This window comes from Bombus flavifrons, chromosome 3 (assembly GCF_040668555.2).
Source record: "Bombus flavifrons isolate JBK064 chromosome 3, iyBomFlav1_principal, whole genome shotgun sequence".
Classification (NCBI taxonomy): Eukaryota; Metazoa; Arthropoda; class Insecta; order Hymenoptera; family Apidae; genus Bombus; species Bombus flavifrons.
In genome coordinates, this window is record NC_138444.1 from 11,452,242 (window position 1) to 11,470,399 (window position 18,158).

Consider the following 18,158-nt stretch of genomic DNA (forward strand, 5'->3'; position numbering starts at 1 on the left):
ACATGCACATATCCATCGATATTTACATAAATATAATCCTACTACTTCTTTTTCCCCAGAAATCTTAATGCACACACATACATGCACAGAATTCTTGAACCTTCTGAAAGAACAATCCTATTCCCGAACATGAACAGTTCCTTTGCCTATGTTCCTGTTGTTCTTTCTACAATCTACAGTCATGCAATCCGACAACAAATATCGATACAAACTTTCCTACGTCCGTCAGGGGTTGTCAGCAACCCTGTGAAGCAGTCGACAATAAGAGCACGAATGGTTGAACGAGGGATGCACTGAGGGTGCGCGTGGAGAGATCACTTGTGCGGAAGGGGCTAACGCCCAGCTGCCCGGCAGATCGCGGGTTCGTACGTTCGTGATAACATTCTCGACCGTCAGCAGACTCCTGATCCTATTGGTAATCGCCCTGGAGGAAACAGATAAGATCGATCAGAATGTTTCGGCGTTCTTCGACCACTTACCCCTCCTATATTACTCTTCGTATCGTTCAACTAGGATAATTTCAATTCGTACAAATTTTTTTTGCCTTTGTAGATTGTTTTGTGCGGTGAATTATTGATACGTATGATATCATGTCTGTGTGTCCTTTTAAATTTATGGATACTAGCAGCGAACGATACGAGCCGAGAGTGAGGACAATTTTTGAGTGTTGTATGAAAACGAAATGTGATTGTGTAATGGTACGATCGAATAAGGAACGAGTGCATTTTGAATATTGGTGAGGAGAACTGGTTTCTTTGTATTCTCAATGTAAGTAAAGGGACGTTGTTCATTTGATAAACGGCTCTCTTGTTTCCATTGTTTCCATACATCAAAGATACCTATTGCTCCTATTATATGCATTCAACGAGCAATTAACAACAAGCTTCACAGTTCCATGAACATCAATTTTTCTCAGTTTTGGAATCTCTCAAACATACGAAGCTTTATTGTTTTCTTGAATGCTTCTTTATAGACAGGATATGGAATGGAGATGAAAGTTATTCGTTTTAATGCCAGTGTCAAAAATACAATAAACCTTGAATGAAAGAACGCTGTCGAAATTTTGTCAGATTCGTTATAAACAGAAATTCATTGATTAAATTCAAAATACTTTCTCCTTAGATGCATTGCTCGAAGATGAAGTCCATGGTGATCAGCTTCTCCTTTCTATTTCACTTGACCTTAATCGACGGAGGTTCGACGACGACCGAGGTGTCGTGCGGTAACCGGTTGACGGCACCGAGAGGAGTGATCCAGACCCCAAATTTTCCCCGGTCTTTTCCGGTGCCCATTAAGTGTCGCTGGGTGATCGATGTTTCCGATATTCCAGCGACTAACAGCTCCATCGTCGTCTATTTGACGCAGGTGTACGTGTATAAGGGACTCAGTTTCACCGAGTACGCGTACTACGAATCGGAGAGTATGAATTTTGGCGCCAGTCTGATAAAAGAGATCACCGAGGGCAACGTGTTCGAATACAAATTGTTTAGAACGTTCAGACCGTTTCTCGTCATTGAGTTCGAACTCGATCGACTCGAGGGCAATCACGTACGAGTTTTAAACAATTTGCTGGACGTGTACGGGTTCAATGTCACGTATCAGATGACCGAAGACGTGCCAAATTCGGATTGCTGCTCCGTCCAGCATTGCTCCTACTCCGGGAATTGCCTCGTGTCTGGAGACTATACGTGAGTTTCTCAACTTCTCTTTTCTCTTTTTCATCTTATCTCCTTGATGTATTGGGAAGATCTAAAAATTATTACTTTATTATATATCGCATGACGCATAATTCGTTTGACTGTATAATCTGTAAATAATGTGTAGTATTGTAGTACTTTTTTTTTAATGATATTTTATTACGATAAGTTTCTTAATATTTTTTATGAATTTTTAAAACTGTCCATTATTCCTTATACAATGTATTTTTAATTCCTCGGTATTTGCTATTTATGTCTCTTATAAGATATTATATAAGAGCAAATAGTATACTTACGACGAATGAACATCTTCAGATACGAACACTGGGCAGTTTACTTTCGAAGAACGAGTAGATCCATTGTATCTATCCCAATGGCCTTCTCGACAGCTATTAAAACGTGTATTATCCCGCCGCAAACAGGTCCCCCTCTGGAACTCAATTGAGTTGTTTTATCATCTACTAGAATCGTCCTGTTTATTCTCACATAAGTTCGAACGAATGCTTCTGTATTGAGCGAATTATCTCTTCGTGAAACACGTGTTTAGAGCTTCGCAAGCGATCAGTCTATGGACAATTTTTGAAAAGTTCATTTCGTAGAACTTCTCGTGTTAGAAAAGAAAAGTAAACAAACGATCACGAATATCTTATCTTTTCGTTTCCATATTTTGGAACAGATTTCTTTTTTTAGTAAATTTAAAAATAGAAACAAGCATATCAAATAATGGAAGTGGACCTGGATTTTCGTTTATCGCACGAAATAATTTCGGAAAGTTCCAACGCAAAAGACAAACAAAGCAGTAAGGTGATTCCGGACGATATCATATCAGCTCATGAATCATTAATGAAACTCTTGTCCCCATTAATTTACCCTCTATTCCTGGATGTCTGTGTCCTCGATCTGTTACGTGTGCACAAATAACACGGTCCGCCGTTATTTGCTCGCAGGAGCTTCTGGTGCGATTGTTTCGAGGGTTTCAGCGGCAAGAATTGTAACCAAGGACCCCTCTGCTTCGACGACAGGAAGAATCCTACTTGCCAAAATGAAGGCACTTGCAAGTACGAAGATTATTTATGCAAATTTATCTCTGCAAAGAAATCGGATAGTACAATCTAAAATATGAAACTTAAAGGAAGCGTGGATTAAAGAAATTTTAGCCAATAGCGAAAATGTTTACGCGACATTGATCAAAGCAATCTTAACGAGGCATAGCCATTTCACTGGTGACGTGAGATTGCGCTTTTCCCTTGAAGTATCAAACCAAGTAGAAGAAGATCAATCGCGTAGATAAATCAATAAGCTACCCGGCGTCGTTGACCCTTCTAAATTGGAAAAGCGAACTTTCCCGATTTGTTATAAAGGAAACTTCTTCCTCTTCTGTGAATAAGTGTCAAGGGACAAATGACGAAGTCGTTACGAACTGTTCCAGGCAAATTGGAGCAGAAGCAATGACCTGCGAATGCGCCAATGGCTACGTCGGCCGTAACTGTGAGATTCACCTTTTGGATACCGTGGATGGTGGTAGGGTTTGCCTTAATATTACCTGTATCATGTACAATGACTACGAAAATTGTTTGCAAACCATTGTATTTATTATATCCTTTACATACTAATTAATTAAATTCAAATAGTAACAATACTTCTGTACGATTACAAAAATTTGTTGCTATGGAAATGAAATGCTTAGAATTTGATAAAAAAAAAAGCTTCATTTGCATTTAATATGCATTTGATATATGCATGATGTAGGTTGATGAGTCCAGTTAACTAATTGATATAAAGCTTAAGAGGTCTACCGTATTCGCTGTACACACTCGCGGATAACATTCCCATGACTCATGTTTCGCGCAGAGACTGCGCCGCGTGAATCATATGTGAGCACAAGTACACACGAGGCCAATGCTTGTTCGCAGAATGCGGGCTCGAGAATTGCATAATACAATGCCCTTACGACAAAGAGGAGCAGCAACCATGCGTTTGTAGAAATGGCACCAAAATCTACAACAGTAAGTTCATTTCATTCTTCGCCACCTGTGTGCATTTTCCTGAGACTGATCGCTTTTGGGAAATGAAATAATCCGTGGAAACGCTTGCAGATCGATCGAGATACGAGTGCAGAATCAAATTGTCGAACGTGACATCCCTGAGGTCTGGGTTGATTACGCAACACGGCAGTGTAGAGTCCTACGTCGGCAAACAGGTGAGTGAAGAATATCTGGGAAAGTAGTATACAGTTACTATGGAATTTATCGAGTTTACTCGAATCAAAGATATCCATTCGTGCGTCAGAAAAAATCTTTCTTCTTCGTAAGTTTCATCCGATCGGCTTTCTCAATAATTAGCGCCGTAACCCTGTTTCTTCTCTTTCGCCTCCGCTTCTCCCTTTCCCGGAAATAAGGATCGACTTTCCTTCTATCTCTGCTTTAAGAAGCAGGCAAAGTAAACGAAACATTGTATTATACTGTATCAGATAAATAATCATATAACAAATAGCGATGATTGAACGTTACTTTGTACGTAAAACGAACGTAAATATTACTGTATACATAAGATGAAGCACATGTGCAAGTCACGCAGCAGGCAATGCTCGCTATGATCACGTTTATCACGTCGTTTCATAATCTTCTTAGCACTTTGCATAAATCAGACCCATGGCGTTATTGTCACCGCATGACAAATGAATATATGTACGTTTCACGTGTAACTGTAGCAACATGATTATATATATATAAACGTGACTGCAACAGTAATAGCGAGTCAAAGATAGGTACACCGAGTTTCGACGTATTATATAATCGTTTACTCGTTATCCGCAGAACTCCCAAACGTTGCAACTGTCGTAACCGTAATTCTCTTTCTGTACATTCTCTGGCAACCGGTAATGTCTCAGAACTTTCAGACGTTTCTTCAAATCCTCCGTCAGACCGTGTCTTCCTGGATCTCCCAGATAAATCCTCGTCCCATTATCGCGCGCTTTTTCGAGCCACGGAATTAAAGTAGCAGCAATTTCTGCGTCGTACAGCATATCTCCGATGAAAATAACGTCAATTGTCCTTTCGGGCAATTCATATAACAGGTTTTGATGAGATACTTTGACATTCACGCGGTTCAGAATAGCGTTCATGGAAATAGCTGTGCAGGCAACTGAAATCACACAAACAAATATCGAGATGATAAAATGTTTACATAAACATGTTTACAATGGGAAATAATAAGATGAATCTTACGATCAGTATCTTTTATACCCGTTCAACGAGAACATATCGAGATTACGTAAAATTCCAGGCATGTGCTAATCTTCGAACAAGCGATATTACGTAAAGGTAGCAACGCTTTAATCAACGACTGTTCCATTGGTGCTTTTAAACGGAGCAGTCGCCAATTTAACAACGATAATCCATTTCGATGAAATCACTCGAATGAAACATGTCGATCAAACAATTACTATAAGTACGCTAATAGATACGAAAGCATTACGTGTCTGGAAATCTCGGATAAGATAAAAGAAATCACCGAGCCGATATCAAGACGTGTGTAGAGTAGTTAAAGAAGATTGATCGGTTAATGTAACATTAATCTACCGTTGTCAAGTGCGACCTCTAAGGTCGAGTGCAGCCGAGGATATCGCGACTATAGATTCGCCTAAACAATTGGATTACAAGTTCACGACTCGATGCAAGTACGTCGAAAGTTTCGAATGTTCTATAGGCCATTCCATTCTCTTGTTAAAAATTGATCTGCTCTGATTGCACAATTCTTCTCCTTCTGTCTGTAGAAGTACGATATCACGCAGCTTGTTAGCATAATTTTCCAGACGCATGAGATATTAATGGAAATATCGCGTTAATAGGTACATATTACAATGTGATATTGGTGAGTCAGCAACATTCGATTGGCGCACGAGGGGGCGATTAAAATGCAACGGACGTAAAACCCAGAAATGGAAGACCTTTCACCGAAGTACGAGCAGAACCAGACCCTTCGCGCTCGTACCTCCGTGATATGGGGAATACCGTATGGTGTGACCCACATGTTTGATTTTCCTCGTAACCATTCAGAACACGGTTCCCGATTTCTGATACCGCTACGAAAAGAGAAATATAGTCATTTAATATTCAATAAAACCTTGTTCAAGTTCGAATACTTTGAACGATCGAATACTATAATTACCGATGGAAATTTCATTCATACGAAATAAACTGAATTCCCAGTATCGCCTAATGTAACGTAAATACCGGTAGTTACTTTGGTATCGATTCGTGTTCTCCAAGTACGACACGTGAGAAACACGCTGATGCAATTAAGGGAAAACGTGATCACAGGTCGGAATATTATCGTGACATCGATTCTTCGAAGTTTCTTTAATTTATTCGATACACCGTTAAGGTTACCTAGTTCTTTCTTGGAAATAAAAAAATCATTGACCCTATTTTAAACTCAAATATTTCCCATATGAAAATTAAAACTGTACATGTGCGTGGCCTTGGGCTGACCTTGATATTTACATTTATCCAAGGAGTTCTACATCCTCTTAATACCACTGCTATCTATACTTTGCATATTTTTTATACGTTATTCTACAACTTGCACTTTTGCTTATTACGTCTTTGCATCCACCGCAGCATTCAACCGTTTCCTTCTCCAATTTATTCCCCAGTGAGAAAGACTCTGTATTCCTGGCACAAATTATTTATAGCGACTATATTAGTAGCACGAGTGCGTACAACTTTGCATCGACCGTTTAGAAATCTGGCATCCGAATCCAGACGTTGCTACGTTGCTTTCTGGCTACCTGAGCAGGTGCACGAGTGACGTCAATTCTACCAGCGTCTTTTCGTTTTTTTCTGTTTCTACAGGGTATTTCCATCGACTCGCTCGATTCGTTCCGTCGAGCGCAATGCACTCGGTTCTTCCCCATGTAGATAGTACATTTCCTTTGCTCGTGTAAATATTTCAAACTACTTCAACGTTTCCCAATGATAATGATAATAATTCCCCGGTAAGCGGAATGTCTGTGAACAGTACCGTCTAACGACGATTGTATTTTAATGCTGCTGATCGCGAACGAGGAAATGTATGAAACGTAAAACGAGCCGCGCATTCCTTCTCACGAGACACTCATACATAACAACGCGATTTTATCTGCTTCTCCTGTTTTAAGTAACGATGCACTTCCAAGCGACTAAGAAATTTACGTTATCGCTTCTTAATCGTTATTTTCCAATTCGCAACTTCCTCTCTAGAAAATTCATTGACGTTTGATGGAAAATATAGAATATTAATGATATACATTGTTCATATGCATTGAATCATATGCGCGACTATCGTATGTGAAATTATACGAACCTCTATCGATATCGTTGGCAACGACCCTGTTAGCGCCAACGAGCTTTGTAGCAATAGCGGTGGCACCACATCCAGCTCCAAGATCCAAAATTTCCTTCGAGGATTCAAAAAGCGTTCTTCCTTCGTCCAATACAAATCTAGCGAGAGCCTGTCCACCTGGCCAATAAATCGACCAAAAAGGTTCCAAGAAAACTCTTCTCTTTATCCCTTTCGACTCTGAAATTCTTTCGTATTGCGTGTGGTATAAATTACAGTTGGGAGTTAAGAGAAATAGTTGGATCTCTGGCGTCATATGGCTCCTAACAATCTCAGTATGCTCAAAAATGGCACGCACTACTTCTGAATCACATTCAACGATTCCATCACAGAATTTCTCGATGTCGATGCCCGTCAAATTGTTGGAAATCGTTCTTTTAAAAGATTTGTAAAAAAATACTACTTTCTCTATCGTCCAGCAGTCTAAACAAACAAACGATATATTTTTTTTTTATTGGACAGCGTTAGTCGACGAGGTTTTGATAATATCTCGTACTTTTATTTACTTTTTTAATATAAAAATGCTTCAGAGAATCTTAGGAAACGATAAAACATTACATTTCCAGAACGATAACGAAAATCACGATCTTATCGCTCGTAACGAGAAATACTCATTCTTTCTTTCTCTTTTTTTCTTTTTCTTTTCTTCGGAACCGATAAGATCGCGTCGATTAAAAAACTTGACGCCAGGTTGAAATTTTAGTTGCGAAAATTGTGGTGTTGATTACACCACATTTTGAAAACAAAAGCCTTCGAACAGCGAAATTCCTAAATTATTCTGTCGTAACAATTTCCAGTTCCTTCGATCCGAATTTAATATTCAACTCTGAATTGAAATATATAAAATAGGAAGAAATTGGAAGCTTGGGAAGTTCGGTGATTGATGAACCCGCAAGGTTACCGTTTCATTCATTATTTCAAAAGTAAACGGAACCAAAGCACGTACTATCTTGAAACGTACCAAATCGGGCGTTTGTCTTCTTTTTCCATGCCTGCATAACACGTGACATTTTAATAAAATCCTAATCGGTCTTATGCAGGATCCACGCAGTGAACGTTCTCAATGTTTATAGGAGCAAGTCCGCGATCAGTTAATTCTTAGTAGATATATCCGAGCTGCGTATATACCAAGAATCGACCTCTTTTCGAAGCTATAGTCTGCGATTTCTTGCCCAAGAGGTTCGGAATTCCCGGCGAATCTATTGCGCATGCGCGTTCCCGAGGTAGCTGACCGATCGTTTCTTCAATCCATATTCTGCAAAAATAAAAAAGAGAAATCGCATAATTAATAAAAAGGTTTAAAAGTTTGCCAAATTCAAGATAGGTAAAACCTTTCCAGTTTCGAAAATAGCAAATTCATCTGTCACTGATCATTATGAAATGGTTATAACCAGTTGATTACATAACCCATCAATTTTTCAGCTTACTGAAATTAGAATTGTTACGTAGGTTCGATCTAATTTTAGCGCGCTCGTATTTTTTTTTTACGGAATACAACGGTATGAAAAGCGATTGGAGATAAATGAGAACGATATAATACGTGTATGAATGGGACAAAGAAAGCGAAAGGAGCAATGTACGGAAGTGAGAGACAGATAGAATAGGGGACAGACCAAAACAGATGCGAGGTATCGACTTTTTGAAATTCCCCTCGACAATCCGTGATGTTCAGGTAGATTTCCAGCTGGATTATCAGCAAATCTGTCGAATTGCAAGGCTGATGAAACCAGAGATACAAGATTCAACCCGTTTGCATCATGCACGATGATGCAAGCACGTGCTATTGACCTGAGACATCCTGTCGAGGAAAATGGATGCGAAACTTGTTAAACAAATTTTTTATGGTATCTATCATATCCAGTGGCCGTGTACGATAACAAAAATGTTTGCTTTTATGTCGCTTCGAATATGAAGAGTCGTCACTGGAAAGTTAATACATATGTACTTGACGAGGTTACGCCACTATGCATACGGAAAAAACGCTATCTCATTCACCAGTTAAGATTTCCATTCCAGAGTTAAAATTCCTTGCTGTTCCATCCTTGTCTCGATCGTATACAATACAGGCAAACGATATTTCTCGTGAACAGAGATCGTAAACGAAGTCCCTGACCCGGACATTATTTTAATATAACGCCTAAACTTTGCATTTGTAACTAAAATCGTTATTTATCATAACTACTTTCGTAGCTACTTTCGTATGGACCGTACACAATTTCCTCTTTCACCAATTACAAGGATTATTACGTTACAATGTTTGCGATTCAATTTTATGTATATGGCAACACGATGCATTCTGCTAGTTCATATCTATAAGTACGTTGTGAAATTTGTCAGGAATATATAACAATTTTAAAAAAATTGACAACGAAAATTTTTCCTTAAAATTCCAATTGTAAATAAATTATTGCCACGTGTTAATTGATATGAGAATGTTGCACGTTCGTATTCTCACAGCGAGAAGGTTTTAACTTATAAATAAAATTATCATTGAGCTTTCGTTAGCTTTGCCCTTCGAGTTATTTCATTTCCTGGTAAAAGCTGTCGCAGCCAATTCTTGGATAAAAAGCTCCGTTCTGTGTACACAGACTCGACACAGCTTATCTGGAATACCCGTAGATATATAGCACACAGGTGGCGGTGGGGGTAAGATCGTTATAAAAGCGGCGCGTATCGGCTATCGAGGTTATTCGTGTCGAAACCTCGGTCGAGTTATAGTGTCGGTACATGTAATTTTCACGGAAACGATCGTGAAAGTCTTTCACTATTACGTAAGATTGTATCGGGAAGATGACTCGTGCGTGCCAACGTACAGGTTCCCAGAATTGATCAGTGAATCAGTGGATCACCAACGAAAGTGTACGCTACCTCTTATAAACTGGCTATCAAAAACGAGAAAATTCCAACGTTCAGTGAAGTGTGCAAACGAGTCGCGCCAGGAAACGGCAAACCGAAAAACAATCAGAAACAGATACTAAGAGATATGACGCGTTGCCAAAACTTACGCTGTACAAAACAATCCTACGCATCATCTACGATGACTGACAGGTATAAATTTTCATCTTTCACACTCGTTGCGTTTTTAGATGACGCGTGATGTTAGTCGATCTCGCGATTAATTCGACCACGTTACGATGGAATGCGTTGCAACTTTATCGAGAAACGTTTGCGAAACTATTGATTACGATTCTTGCACGTTATACCCAATTGTTACATTTCTTAATAATGAAAGGTCATATTCAGAAGTAGACATTAAAGTAACGTATTTCAGAAATTAACGTTTGATCTGTTGTTGCAAGCTTCCCTCGGTATCGTCGAATTTTCGTTGATTAAAAAGTTGACAAAATAATATGAATCTCGGTGCACTAACCTCGATTGATTTTCAGTGGCAGTTTATCATGGATCGAACAGAAAGAAATGCCAAGATGTCCTAGAAGTACAATAACTTGCGGTATGCTACCGACGTTAAGAGCCTTGGCATCCAAGGAATGCGAGAACAGCCAGGGTACTATCTGCCTCGTGCCGTTCGACGCTAACATGGATTCCGCCAGTCATCTGCAGATAATACTATTGGAAGCATATTGCCGCGAGACGGGGATCAAGGTGTTGAGAGTATCCAGAGAGAGAATACGGGATCATCTATGCCCTGGAAGCGGCGATTTATCCTGCGTTCTCATCTCCAACGACGATCCATATTTCTTAGATACTCCGGAGTGAATTTGAAACATGTTAATCTATCAAGAACGAGTTCCTTTTCGACTGGATGCAGTCACACAATCGTATGAAGCTCTGAATCTTCAAGAAGAGTCGTTGGATGTTAGGAAGATGACACAGAGATAGCAACTTCAGCACTGACACTTTGAAACACAGATGGAGCTTATTAAACAACCTTTTGCGTTCGTGTGTCATGATTTGCAAAAACCAACGCTTGAAGCCGAATAGAGCGGCATTGATAGCAGACAAGATTAGCGTTCTAGAGATAAGATGGAAATTATTGTATTTCTGCGTACATCTCGATCACAATGAACGGTTCTAATCGCGATATTCGCTCGAAAAGATAAGCGATACAAAACTAAGTATCGCGCGAATTGTGCGGATATACAATATGTATATGTATGTACATGTTCGTACATGTGTATATACGAACAGCATTATTGCTATACAATTATTGAACATAGCAAGAAGACGAAGAATATAATTATTTTGTAATCGTTGGATTTTGGAAGAATATGTTGTTACTTTACTCAATGATTATTTTGCGATAATACATAAAGATGTTATCAAAAAAAGCATTTGTTTTTATTTATTCCTGTAATTTCTTGTTCGATATCCCCTCGAAATGATCGACCGACGTTTTTTAATACGTTGCAATTTCTTCGCAGCTTGCAAAGTATTTAAGGAATTCTAATATCTCGTCCATGGAGGATTTACAAATCCTGAGCGTGACGTGAGTAGGTACATTAAGCAATAAAGAGTTCAGTTACATTTTTATCGAGACCGTAAATGAAAAGAAAGACATATTATATAAAAATATGAAGGATATATTTTACTATAAATTATTCTTAGATAGTAAAGCAAAAATATTTAGATGTAATAAAAAATTATGTAAAAAGATAAAAAGCAATCAAAATAGCTTCTGATGGTTTGCGCGTTCATTATGTAGACCCACATCGGAAATCACTTTCCATTTTTTTGGAAACTCCGAGGATGGAGATAAAATTCGAGAGTCCCTCAACAAATTGGTTCAACGTCGACGGCTCAGCGAGATATCCCTCGAATCGACTCACTTTACCTTTCAACAAAAGCCTGCGCTTAAATTGCAGGTACGTATCATTGATCTTGTTAGAGTACTCGTCATAGATTTCAATTATCTCGATCAACGTCTTTTTTAGAGTCTCAGGCTGAATCAGGGAAATGAACACGAAATTCACCCGGGAGATCAATTCGTTCTGTCTTGCGCTGCTCAAGGCAGTTATAACATAAACTTCACATGGTACAAGGACAATATGCTGGTGAACATGAATAAAGCCACCAGGTGAAAAAATAAGAGTTATTATCAAAGTTTATATCATCCATGATATAAACCTTTTAAAGTCACTCCTTGCTGTAAACAAAAAGCATGTAATCGGTAGGTAATCAGAAGCTAGATCATAGGGTAACTAGATAAAGCGATGGGAATATACTCTACAGTGACCTTGAACGATCATTTAATTTTTTATCAGACTATAGCTAGCGTCTAGACAAGCTGATAGACAGAGTAGCTTTCATTGTTTAGGGAAATCTGGTATAGACATCTTCCCAACGATGGTTCTGATTTACACACATCCATATTAACCATCGAAAAAGCGACTTTACTTGATGCGGGTCAATACACTTGTCAGATAGTCGATTGGGGCGTGCAGCAATGTAAGAGTATTTACGTAGATGTGAAAGATGAACCAGATGTAAAAGTGATGCCAATGAGTGCTACTATAGACAAGGTAATCTTGAAACTTCCTATGAACTTAAATTGAAATGATGTTTGATTAAATTGATTGATATTTCTCTAAACCGGTCTTTTCTGCAGGGAACCAATATACAATTAACGTGTATGACACCCAACGTGCCCAATATTGGAATAGGATTTGGCTGGACGAAAAACAAAGCTCTGTTGAAGCTAGAACTTGGTAGCGAGGTCTGGGAAGATTTATTTCCTACTGGAAGTATATTAAAAATTACAAACGCGCAGGTATTCGCTAAATAAAGAATACATCCTTAAAATTGGTTATCAAAGCTTTAAGTTTCTTGCATGTTTATCGTGTTATATTTTCAGAAATCTGCGATATATACCTGTAACGTGGCAGACAAGTCCATGTCCGTTCGCGTGGAAGTTGTGAATCGAACATTAATACCAATTTGCTTGAGGGGTAAATCCTGGGGATTAATCTGGCCAGATACTGCTCCTGGATCTGAAGCATTGTTAGAATGTCCTCAACATTTTGTAGGCAAGAAAGTCTCCAGACTGTGCTCGATGAAAGATGCCACCACTCCTGAATGGCAAACTCCAGATTTTTCTCTTTGTTTGTTCGAACCATTAGTTTCACGTTATAACAAGTTTAAAAGCTTAACATTAGGATATCAAAACACGTCTGGTTCTGGAACGATCTTTATCTTCTGGAAAATTCTACAATCGCGTAGCTTGCCTCTCTATCCTGGCGAAGGTGATCGTATCCTGAGTATCTTGGCGGAAATAGAGCGTTATCAGCATATTGTTAATCCATACGATTTACATGTCTCTATAGAGGCTTTGATACAGATAATTAGTCGAATACTAGATGACAAAAATTCAATCTTAAGCCAACAGGTATAGAAATTTAATCTAATTGACGAACAAGAGAAATACATAATGCTTATAATTTACAGAAAGTTCTATTGCTTCTTCAAATAACTCAACGAAGCCTGATGCATTGGTCTAAGGTGGCTACTCATCCTTACAAGCACTTACCTCTTTCTTCATTAGTGGTAGACATTCAAGAATTACAACAACATAATGGAGATAGTATTACCCATTCTCTTCAAATCCCTATAGATGAATCCATGTAATTAATATTTGTTAAATAACATTCTTTTTATGTAATTATATCACTTATTTCGCTTATCATTTAATAGGTACCCAAATTGGTACGATGACAAAACGACAGTACGATTATGGAAAAAACGACAACGCGGTGTAAAGTCTAATAACACTCTACATGGAATAGTAATTGTTTATAAGAATATGTCTCATTTTCTTCCAGCCACGTATGTCAAGGAACTGGAGTAAGCAATAGCAATCCTACATTTAACGTTTTAACGTTTTAACTGTTTAATTTATATGCTTTTTATTCGCAGCGATGGCACAGATCTGGAGTTTCGTATTAATTCTCGAGTCGTCACAGTGGCAGTACCTGCCTTCAATTTGGATAAACATAATAAGATTTGGGTAGACCTACAGCTAAAACACATAGAAAATCAGTCGAGTTCATGGAATGTGTCTTGCGGCCTTATGGATGTTATAGGTTCCTGGGATCTCAATAGCTGCATCGCAAATATTTCGCCAGGTGATGCCACAACGCATTGTCTCTGCCCTAGCAGCGGAACTTTCGCAGTTTTTTTAACGGCACGTGCTGTAAAGGTAAGTTCAGATAAGTTATAAATATTTTATTTCGAATTGCGAAATAGCTCAAAAAAAATAATTCAATGCAGGTAGTATTTGCGAAAAAGGAACAAACCACATTTATCGTGATATTTGGATGTGGTAGCTGTTTGGCACAGTGTCTTATATCTTCTTTGATCCTCGGAACCTTTTGGTGGAAAAACCGTAATTGGTTGAACTTTTTAAAGCTTCAGTGTTGCGGTGCTTTGGTTGGAGCAATGGCTGTTTTCATTTATGCCGTGTATAATCACTTACCAGAGGTAATTCAAGTATGTATATGTTGACTTTAGAAACTTTTCGTGATAATAATTATTTTATTTTAGAGTTCCTACGCGATCGTAGCGATAACTTTAGAAGCTTTCCTCTTGATTGGTATGTCAGCGCCTATATCGGAAGCTCTCATCATTTATGCTGGTCTAACTCAAGTTCGATCCAGTCAACATTTTCAACCTACTGTCATAGCAATGATTACTGGTTCGGATAATTATATTAAAAATCAATTAAAATTTAATATTGATTTTTATCATTTTTGTCATTTTTGTTTAATGTAGGTGTCCCTATCCTGGCTGTGTTAAGTACTGAACTTACACACAAAAGCACTGATTGGAGACATGAGTCATGGTGGTTAATTTTCGGCAGCGGCGTTTATAATATTTTTATTACTTGCGCAACGATGATGTTTCTTATATTCGTGCTATTGTATTTGGGAATCTTGCACAAGGCTCATGCTCTTGTCGAGGAGAATGTTATGAAAAAGGAAGCAATAGAGGCCAGGTATAATCGGTTAAATCATACGATTAAAGATCATACGAATTAAAAGATAATTATATGATGAAAAATTGAAACCTTTTTTTCTTCAGACTACGAATGCTTCATCGAGCTGCCATAGTTATTTGCGGTATCATTGCAATGGAAGCCTCCTCCATCTTTTATATAAATTCTACCTCTATCATCTTTCATTACATATTCGCTTCTCTTTCCTCTGCTTTGGTAAGTCTGACTAGTAATTTGAAACAATTAAAAATCTAATATCTAACGATGACACGCATAAATTTAGGGCTTTGTTATAATGATAATCTACATCGTGAATGGCGAATTAACTACCGTCGATGTAATCTTAAGAAAATTAAAGTGGAAACAAGATGCAGAAGAGGATATAACATCCGAGCCAATCAAAGGTAATTTATAAAAATTATATCAACAGATAATAATAAGCATAAAAATAAATCAATTGAATTTATCTTCTTACCAGTGTGTTCAAAGAGCGGCGCCGAGGTGGAGAACGATACTGCTCCGCCGTCGTCATCATTAAGTATCGGTGAACCGTATTTAGAAGCTCGCGGGATTGCAGCGGGTAGTATAGACATGCGCGAGTTCATAAACGAGTCCTCATCTTCATATTCGAAACCTTCCGTCCCTGTCACCAGCAGATTCCTGCCAGAGATCCGCATCGATCACTCGGACGATATAAACCTGGAAAATTATAGCACTAGTCCACGAAAGTATCAAGAAGCTGTCGTGTTCGATACCGTGTTTTCCCCACGATCATTGCACTGCATGAACGAGGCGTCATATGGCGCCAGCGAGTGCTGCACTTTCCGGGAATTTGGTAAATATAGGGAGTCTCAAGGACAAATCTTCATCGCACACAATCCCTCGCCAGAGAGCTCAGCCAAAGTTCTGTGTAGCGCTGACGTCGAATCGCGCTTAAGCGGAATGCCAGATGTAACCTTGGCCGTGAAGAACGACGTCGAATTATTGTCAGCAACGGAACTAAAGAGCAGAGACCATGTGAATGTCATTCCTGACATTGCTAATACTACGGAACGTAAACAACCTGATGGGGAAGAAAAGGCACCTGAAATCGTGATCACAAACTGCGAGGCTACAACGAGTGGTATGCTGGATCGTATTGCACATGATCTTGACTATCTGCTGAATCGTACTCATTCCGCGGATGGAACATAAATCTGACTATAATCTGAAAGAAATCGGTTCACCGCTCAAGATTGTTAGGAAGCATACCCTCACCATAATGTTTAATGGATAGCTATATCATTTATGGTGTTTAATAATGTGCTTAGATGAGGTAAATAGGAATTATTTTAAGAAAATTGGCTCAAGAACACGTTGTAGTTCGGTACTGTTCAGAGTAAATTTGGTAATGATTTCATTTTTATTATTATAGCATAAAATTGTTGAATATATAATAATTTATTATATATGAGAAATATGTATTATTAGATATCTAAGACAACATAGAGAAAGAGACAGATTTTATGACTGAACAGCACCATTGTAACTAAATGCAAAAGTTAATCTTCTTTCAATTCATTGTTTGATTACGAAATTCACATAAGTATAGAATTGGAAAAATTTGAGCTGTAACATGCAATTTTATCAAACATGCAAATTTAAGTGAATAAAAATAAACAACGGTACTTTTTAAAAAAAGTTATTATTATCCTCATGTATAATGATGTTTAACTTAATGTTTTTAACACGTAACAAAGACCTAGCATTATCAGAGTATTACATTACGCTTAGTGTATGTTAAACTAAACAAGATTGGAAGATACAATCTGTCCCTCCCCCGTCTCTCTCTGTTTTATGAACATTTATACTCTGTTTCATCTTGTTAGCTGTAGTCTCTAGAAAAGAATATCGTTTATAAAAAAAAAACTTTTTGTAGAGACATCTTTTCATTACATTCCATCCATTAAATAGTGTTTTACATTACAGATATATTCGCATCTCGTGTTTCTCTTTCTGCTACATGAATAAATTTTTATAGAACAGACTATTTCAAACTCCATTTTCCCTCTGTACTTCCGTTTTTTTCTTTTTGTCAATATAAATTTAAATATAAACGTGTATAGGAAAGTAAGAAGATTGAAATTAATCGGGAAGACAGGAGCGACAAGTTTTGATGAACAAAAACAAATTTTAGGCAGTGAAATTCCGAGTTATAGTATTTATTTATCACTGTCATCGTACAGCCCTTTTCGATAATATCCACGATTCAGTCGTCGCACTTTATTTTTTTCTCTTTTTTTTTATAATTTGAATTATAAAGCTATACATTCAATTTTTACCTCAATAATCTACTTACATACTTAAGATCAAAGTTTATGTTGTTGGTAATAGTTGTTGTTACTTTATTTATTGTTTCTTCGTTTTGCCTCTTTACCGCTAGTAATGGTTAGTCGTTTGCTTAGTGAAATGCGTCACTGAAAATTTCATTTCTTTTCCTTCATTTATCAAGATATGAAATCGGAGCAGTATTTCTTGGCCAAGCATGTGTTATAAATGCAAAAAGACATAATAAGGTCGGTGTTAGTTTGTTAGCACTCGAATATACCTATATGACTAGTTTTCTGTGTCAACAGATTTTCTTAAAAATATAAATTATTTACAAGGATTTCAGCTAATTTTATCGAGATTTAATAACCTTGGTTTAATCACATCAATAATACCGAAGTATAGAAGGGCCGTGGCTGTGTCCGATTTTTATTAAAGAAAGAAAGAGAAAAGAACAAAGATAAATTACAAAAAGATTGTATTTAGTCGACCGATGTATTACGTTCTACTCTATGAACGTTATACGCGCTACTATCTTTTTCTTATTTTTATCTTTTCAAACAAATCAAGATATCAATTTTTGTTTTTTATTTCATTCTAATGAGCGAAAGAAAAAAGATTCGTATGAGTCGGGACAAACCACAATACACATCGAATATCGAAGCGAAACAAGTGCGGTGCTCATAATCGTTTTTATTTTTATTATTTTCGCATTGCTGTACGATCGAGTTATGCTTCCGTATGTAATAATTATACCGTTTTCTCCTCATCTTGTTTTTCAGTTAATCTGTGTTAACTTGTATATACAAAATAAGTTTCTATGA

The 18,158-nt window shown here is 37.7% G+C and overlaps 3 protein-coding genes and 1 long non-coding RNA gene across 10 annotated transcripts; 2 read left to right on the forward strand and 2 right to left on the reverse strand.

Moving 5' to 3' along the window:
• The first annotated feature begins 319 nt into the window (after positions 1-319).
• Positions 320-17,356, forward strand: LOC138178327 (uncharacterized). 4 transcript variants are annotated; one of them, XM_069110051.1, is made up of 22 exons: positions 332-415; positions 553-768; positions 1,123-1,688; positions 2,645-2,755; positions 3,127-3,218; positions 3,611-3,703; positions 3,794-3,897; positions 11,462-11,526; positions 11,743-11,902; positions 11,972-12,114; positions 12,355-12,559; positions 12,646-12,807; positions 12,892-13,422; positions 13,482-13,657; positions 13,728-13,877; positions 13,950-14,232; positions 14,304-14,513; positions 14,577-14,727; positions 14,805-15,027; positions 15,114-15,243; positions 15,311-15,431; positions 15,506-17,356. In XM_069110051.1, the coding sequence occupies exons 3-22, from the start codon at positions 1,123-1,125 to the stop codon at positions 16,219-16,221; spliced, it is 4,392 nt and encodes a 1,463-aa protein (XP_068966152.1). In that variant the 5' UTR covers positions 332-415; positions 553-768; the 3' UTR covers positions 16,222-17,356. The 4 variants fall into 4 exon arrangements, with proteins under 4 accessions (XP_068966151.1, XP_068966153.1, XP_068966152.1 ...); XM_069110050.1 differs by having other exon boundaries at positions 320-768; XM_069110052.1 differs by having other exon boundaries at positions 321-736.
• LOC138178333 (electron transfer flavoprotein beta subunit lysine methyltransferase-like) lies at positions 3,270-10,583 on the reverse strand. 3 transcript variants are annotated; one of them, XM_069110070.1, is made up of 4 exons: positions 10,450-10,583; positions 8,041-8,334; positions 7,044-7,502; positions 3,270-4,841 (listed from the first exon to the last, which is right to left on the reverse strand). In XM_069110070.1, exons 2-4 carry the CDS (start codon positions 8,087-8,089, stop codon positions 4,504-4,506), a joined length of 846 nt encoding a protein of 281 aa, XP_068966171.1. In that variant the 5' UTR covers positions 8,090-8,334; positions 10,450-10,583; the 3' UTR covers positions 3,270-4,503. The 3 variants fall into 3 exon arrangements, with proteins under 3 accessions (XP_068966171.1, XP_068966169.1, XP_068966170.1); XM_069110068.1 differs by having other exon boundaries at positions 8,026-8,334; XM_069110069.1 differs by lacking the exon at positions 10,450-10,583 and adding an exon at positions 8,693-8,711 and having other exon boundaries at positions 8,026-8,334.
• Positions 9,768-10,908, forward strand: LOC138178334 (uncharacterized). Its single transcript, XM_069110071.1, has 2 exons — positions 9,768-10,127; positions 10,466-10,908. Exons 1-2 carry the CDS (start codon positions 10,063-10,065, stop codon positions 10,794-10,796), a joined length of 396 nt encoding a protein of 131 aa, XP_068966172.1. The 5' UTR covers positions 9,768-10,062; the 3' UTR covers positions 10,797-10,908.
• Positions 13,411-14,646, reverse strand: LOC138178335 (uncharacterized). Of its 2 annotated transcripts, XR_011172681.1 has the most exons (3): positions 14,509-14,646; positions 14,330-14,401; positions 13,411-14,224 (listed from the first exon to the last, which is right to left on the reverse strand). It is a non-coding gene; the product is annotated as an uncharacterized LOC138178335 (long non-coding RNA). The 2 variants fall into 2 exon arrangements; XR_011172680.1 differs by having other exon boundaries at positions 13,411-14,401.
• Positions 17,357-18,158: the final 802 nt, after the last annotated feature.

Excerpts from the sequence above, each read along its gene's own strand:
- LOC138178327 (XM_069110050.1), top strand. The coding sequence starts at position 1,123 with ATGCATTGCTCGAAGATGAAGTCCATGGTGATCAGCTTCTCCTTTCTA. Across the intron at positions 11,903-11,971 it reads AGCCTGCGCTTAAATTGCAG|AGTCTCAGGCTGAATCAGGG; the intron begins GTACGTATCATT and ends CGTCTTTTTTAG. Across the intron at positions 14,233-14,303 it reads TAACGGCACGTGCTGTAAAG|GTAGTATTTGCGAAAAAGGA; the intron begins GTAAGTTCAGAT and ends AATTCAATGCAG.
- LOC138178333 (XM_069110068.1), bottom strand. The coding sequence starts at position 8,089 with ATGTCACGTGTTATGCAGGCATGGAAAAAGAAGACAAACGCCCGATTT. Across the intron at positions 7,503-8,025 it reads ATTTGGTACGTTTCAAGATA|ACTGCTGGACGATAGAGAAA; the intron begins GTACGTGCTTTG and ends TTGTTTGTTTAG. Across the intron at positions 4,842-7,043 it reads TGCCAACGATATCGATAGAG|TTGCCTGCACAGCTATTTCC; the intron begins GTTCGTATAATT and ends GTGTGATTTCAG.
- LOC138178334 (XM_069110071.1), top strand. The coding sequence starts at position 10,063 with ATGACGCGTTGCCAAAACTTACGCTGTACAAAACAATCCTACGCATCA. Across the intron at positions 10,128-10,465 it reads TCATCTACGATGACTGACAG|TGGCAGTTTATCATGGATCG; the intron begins GTATAAATTTTC and ends ATTGATTTTCAG.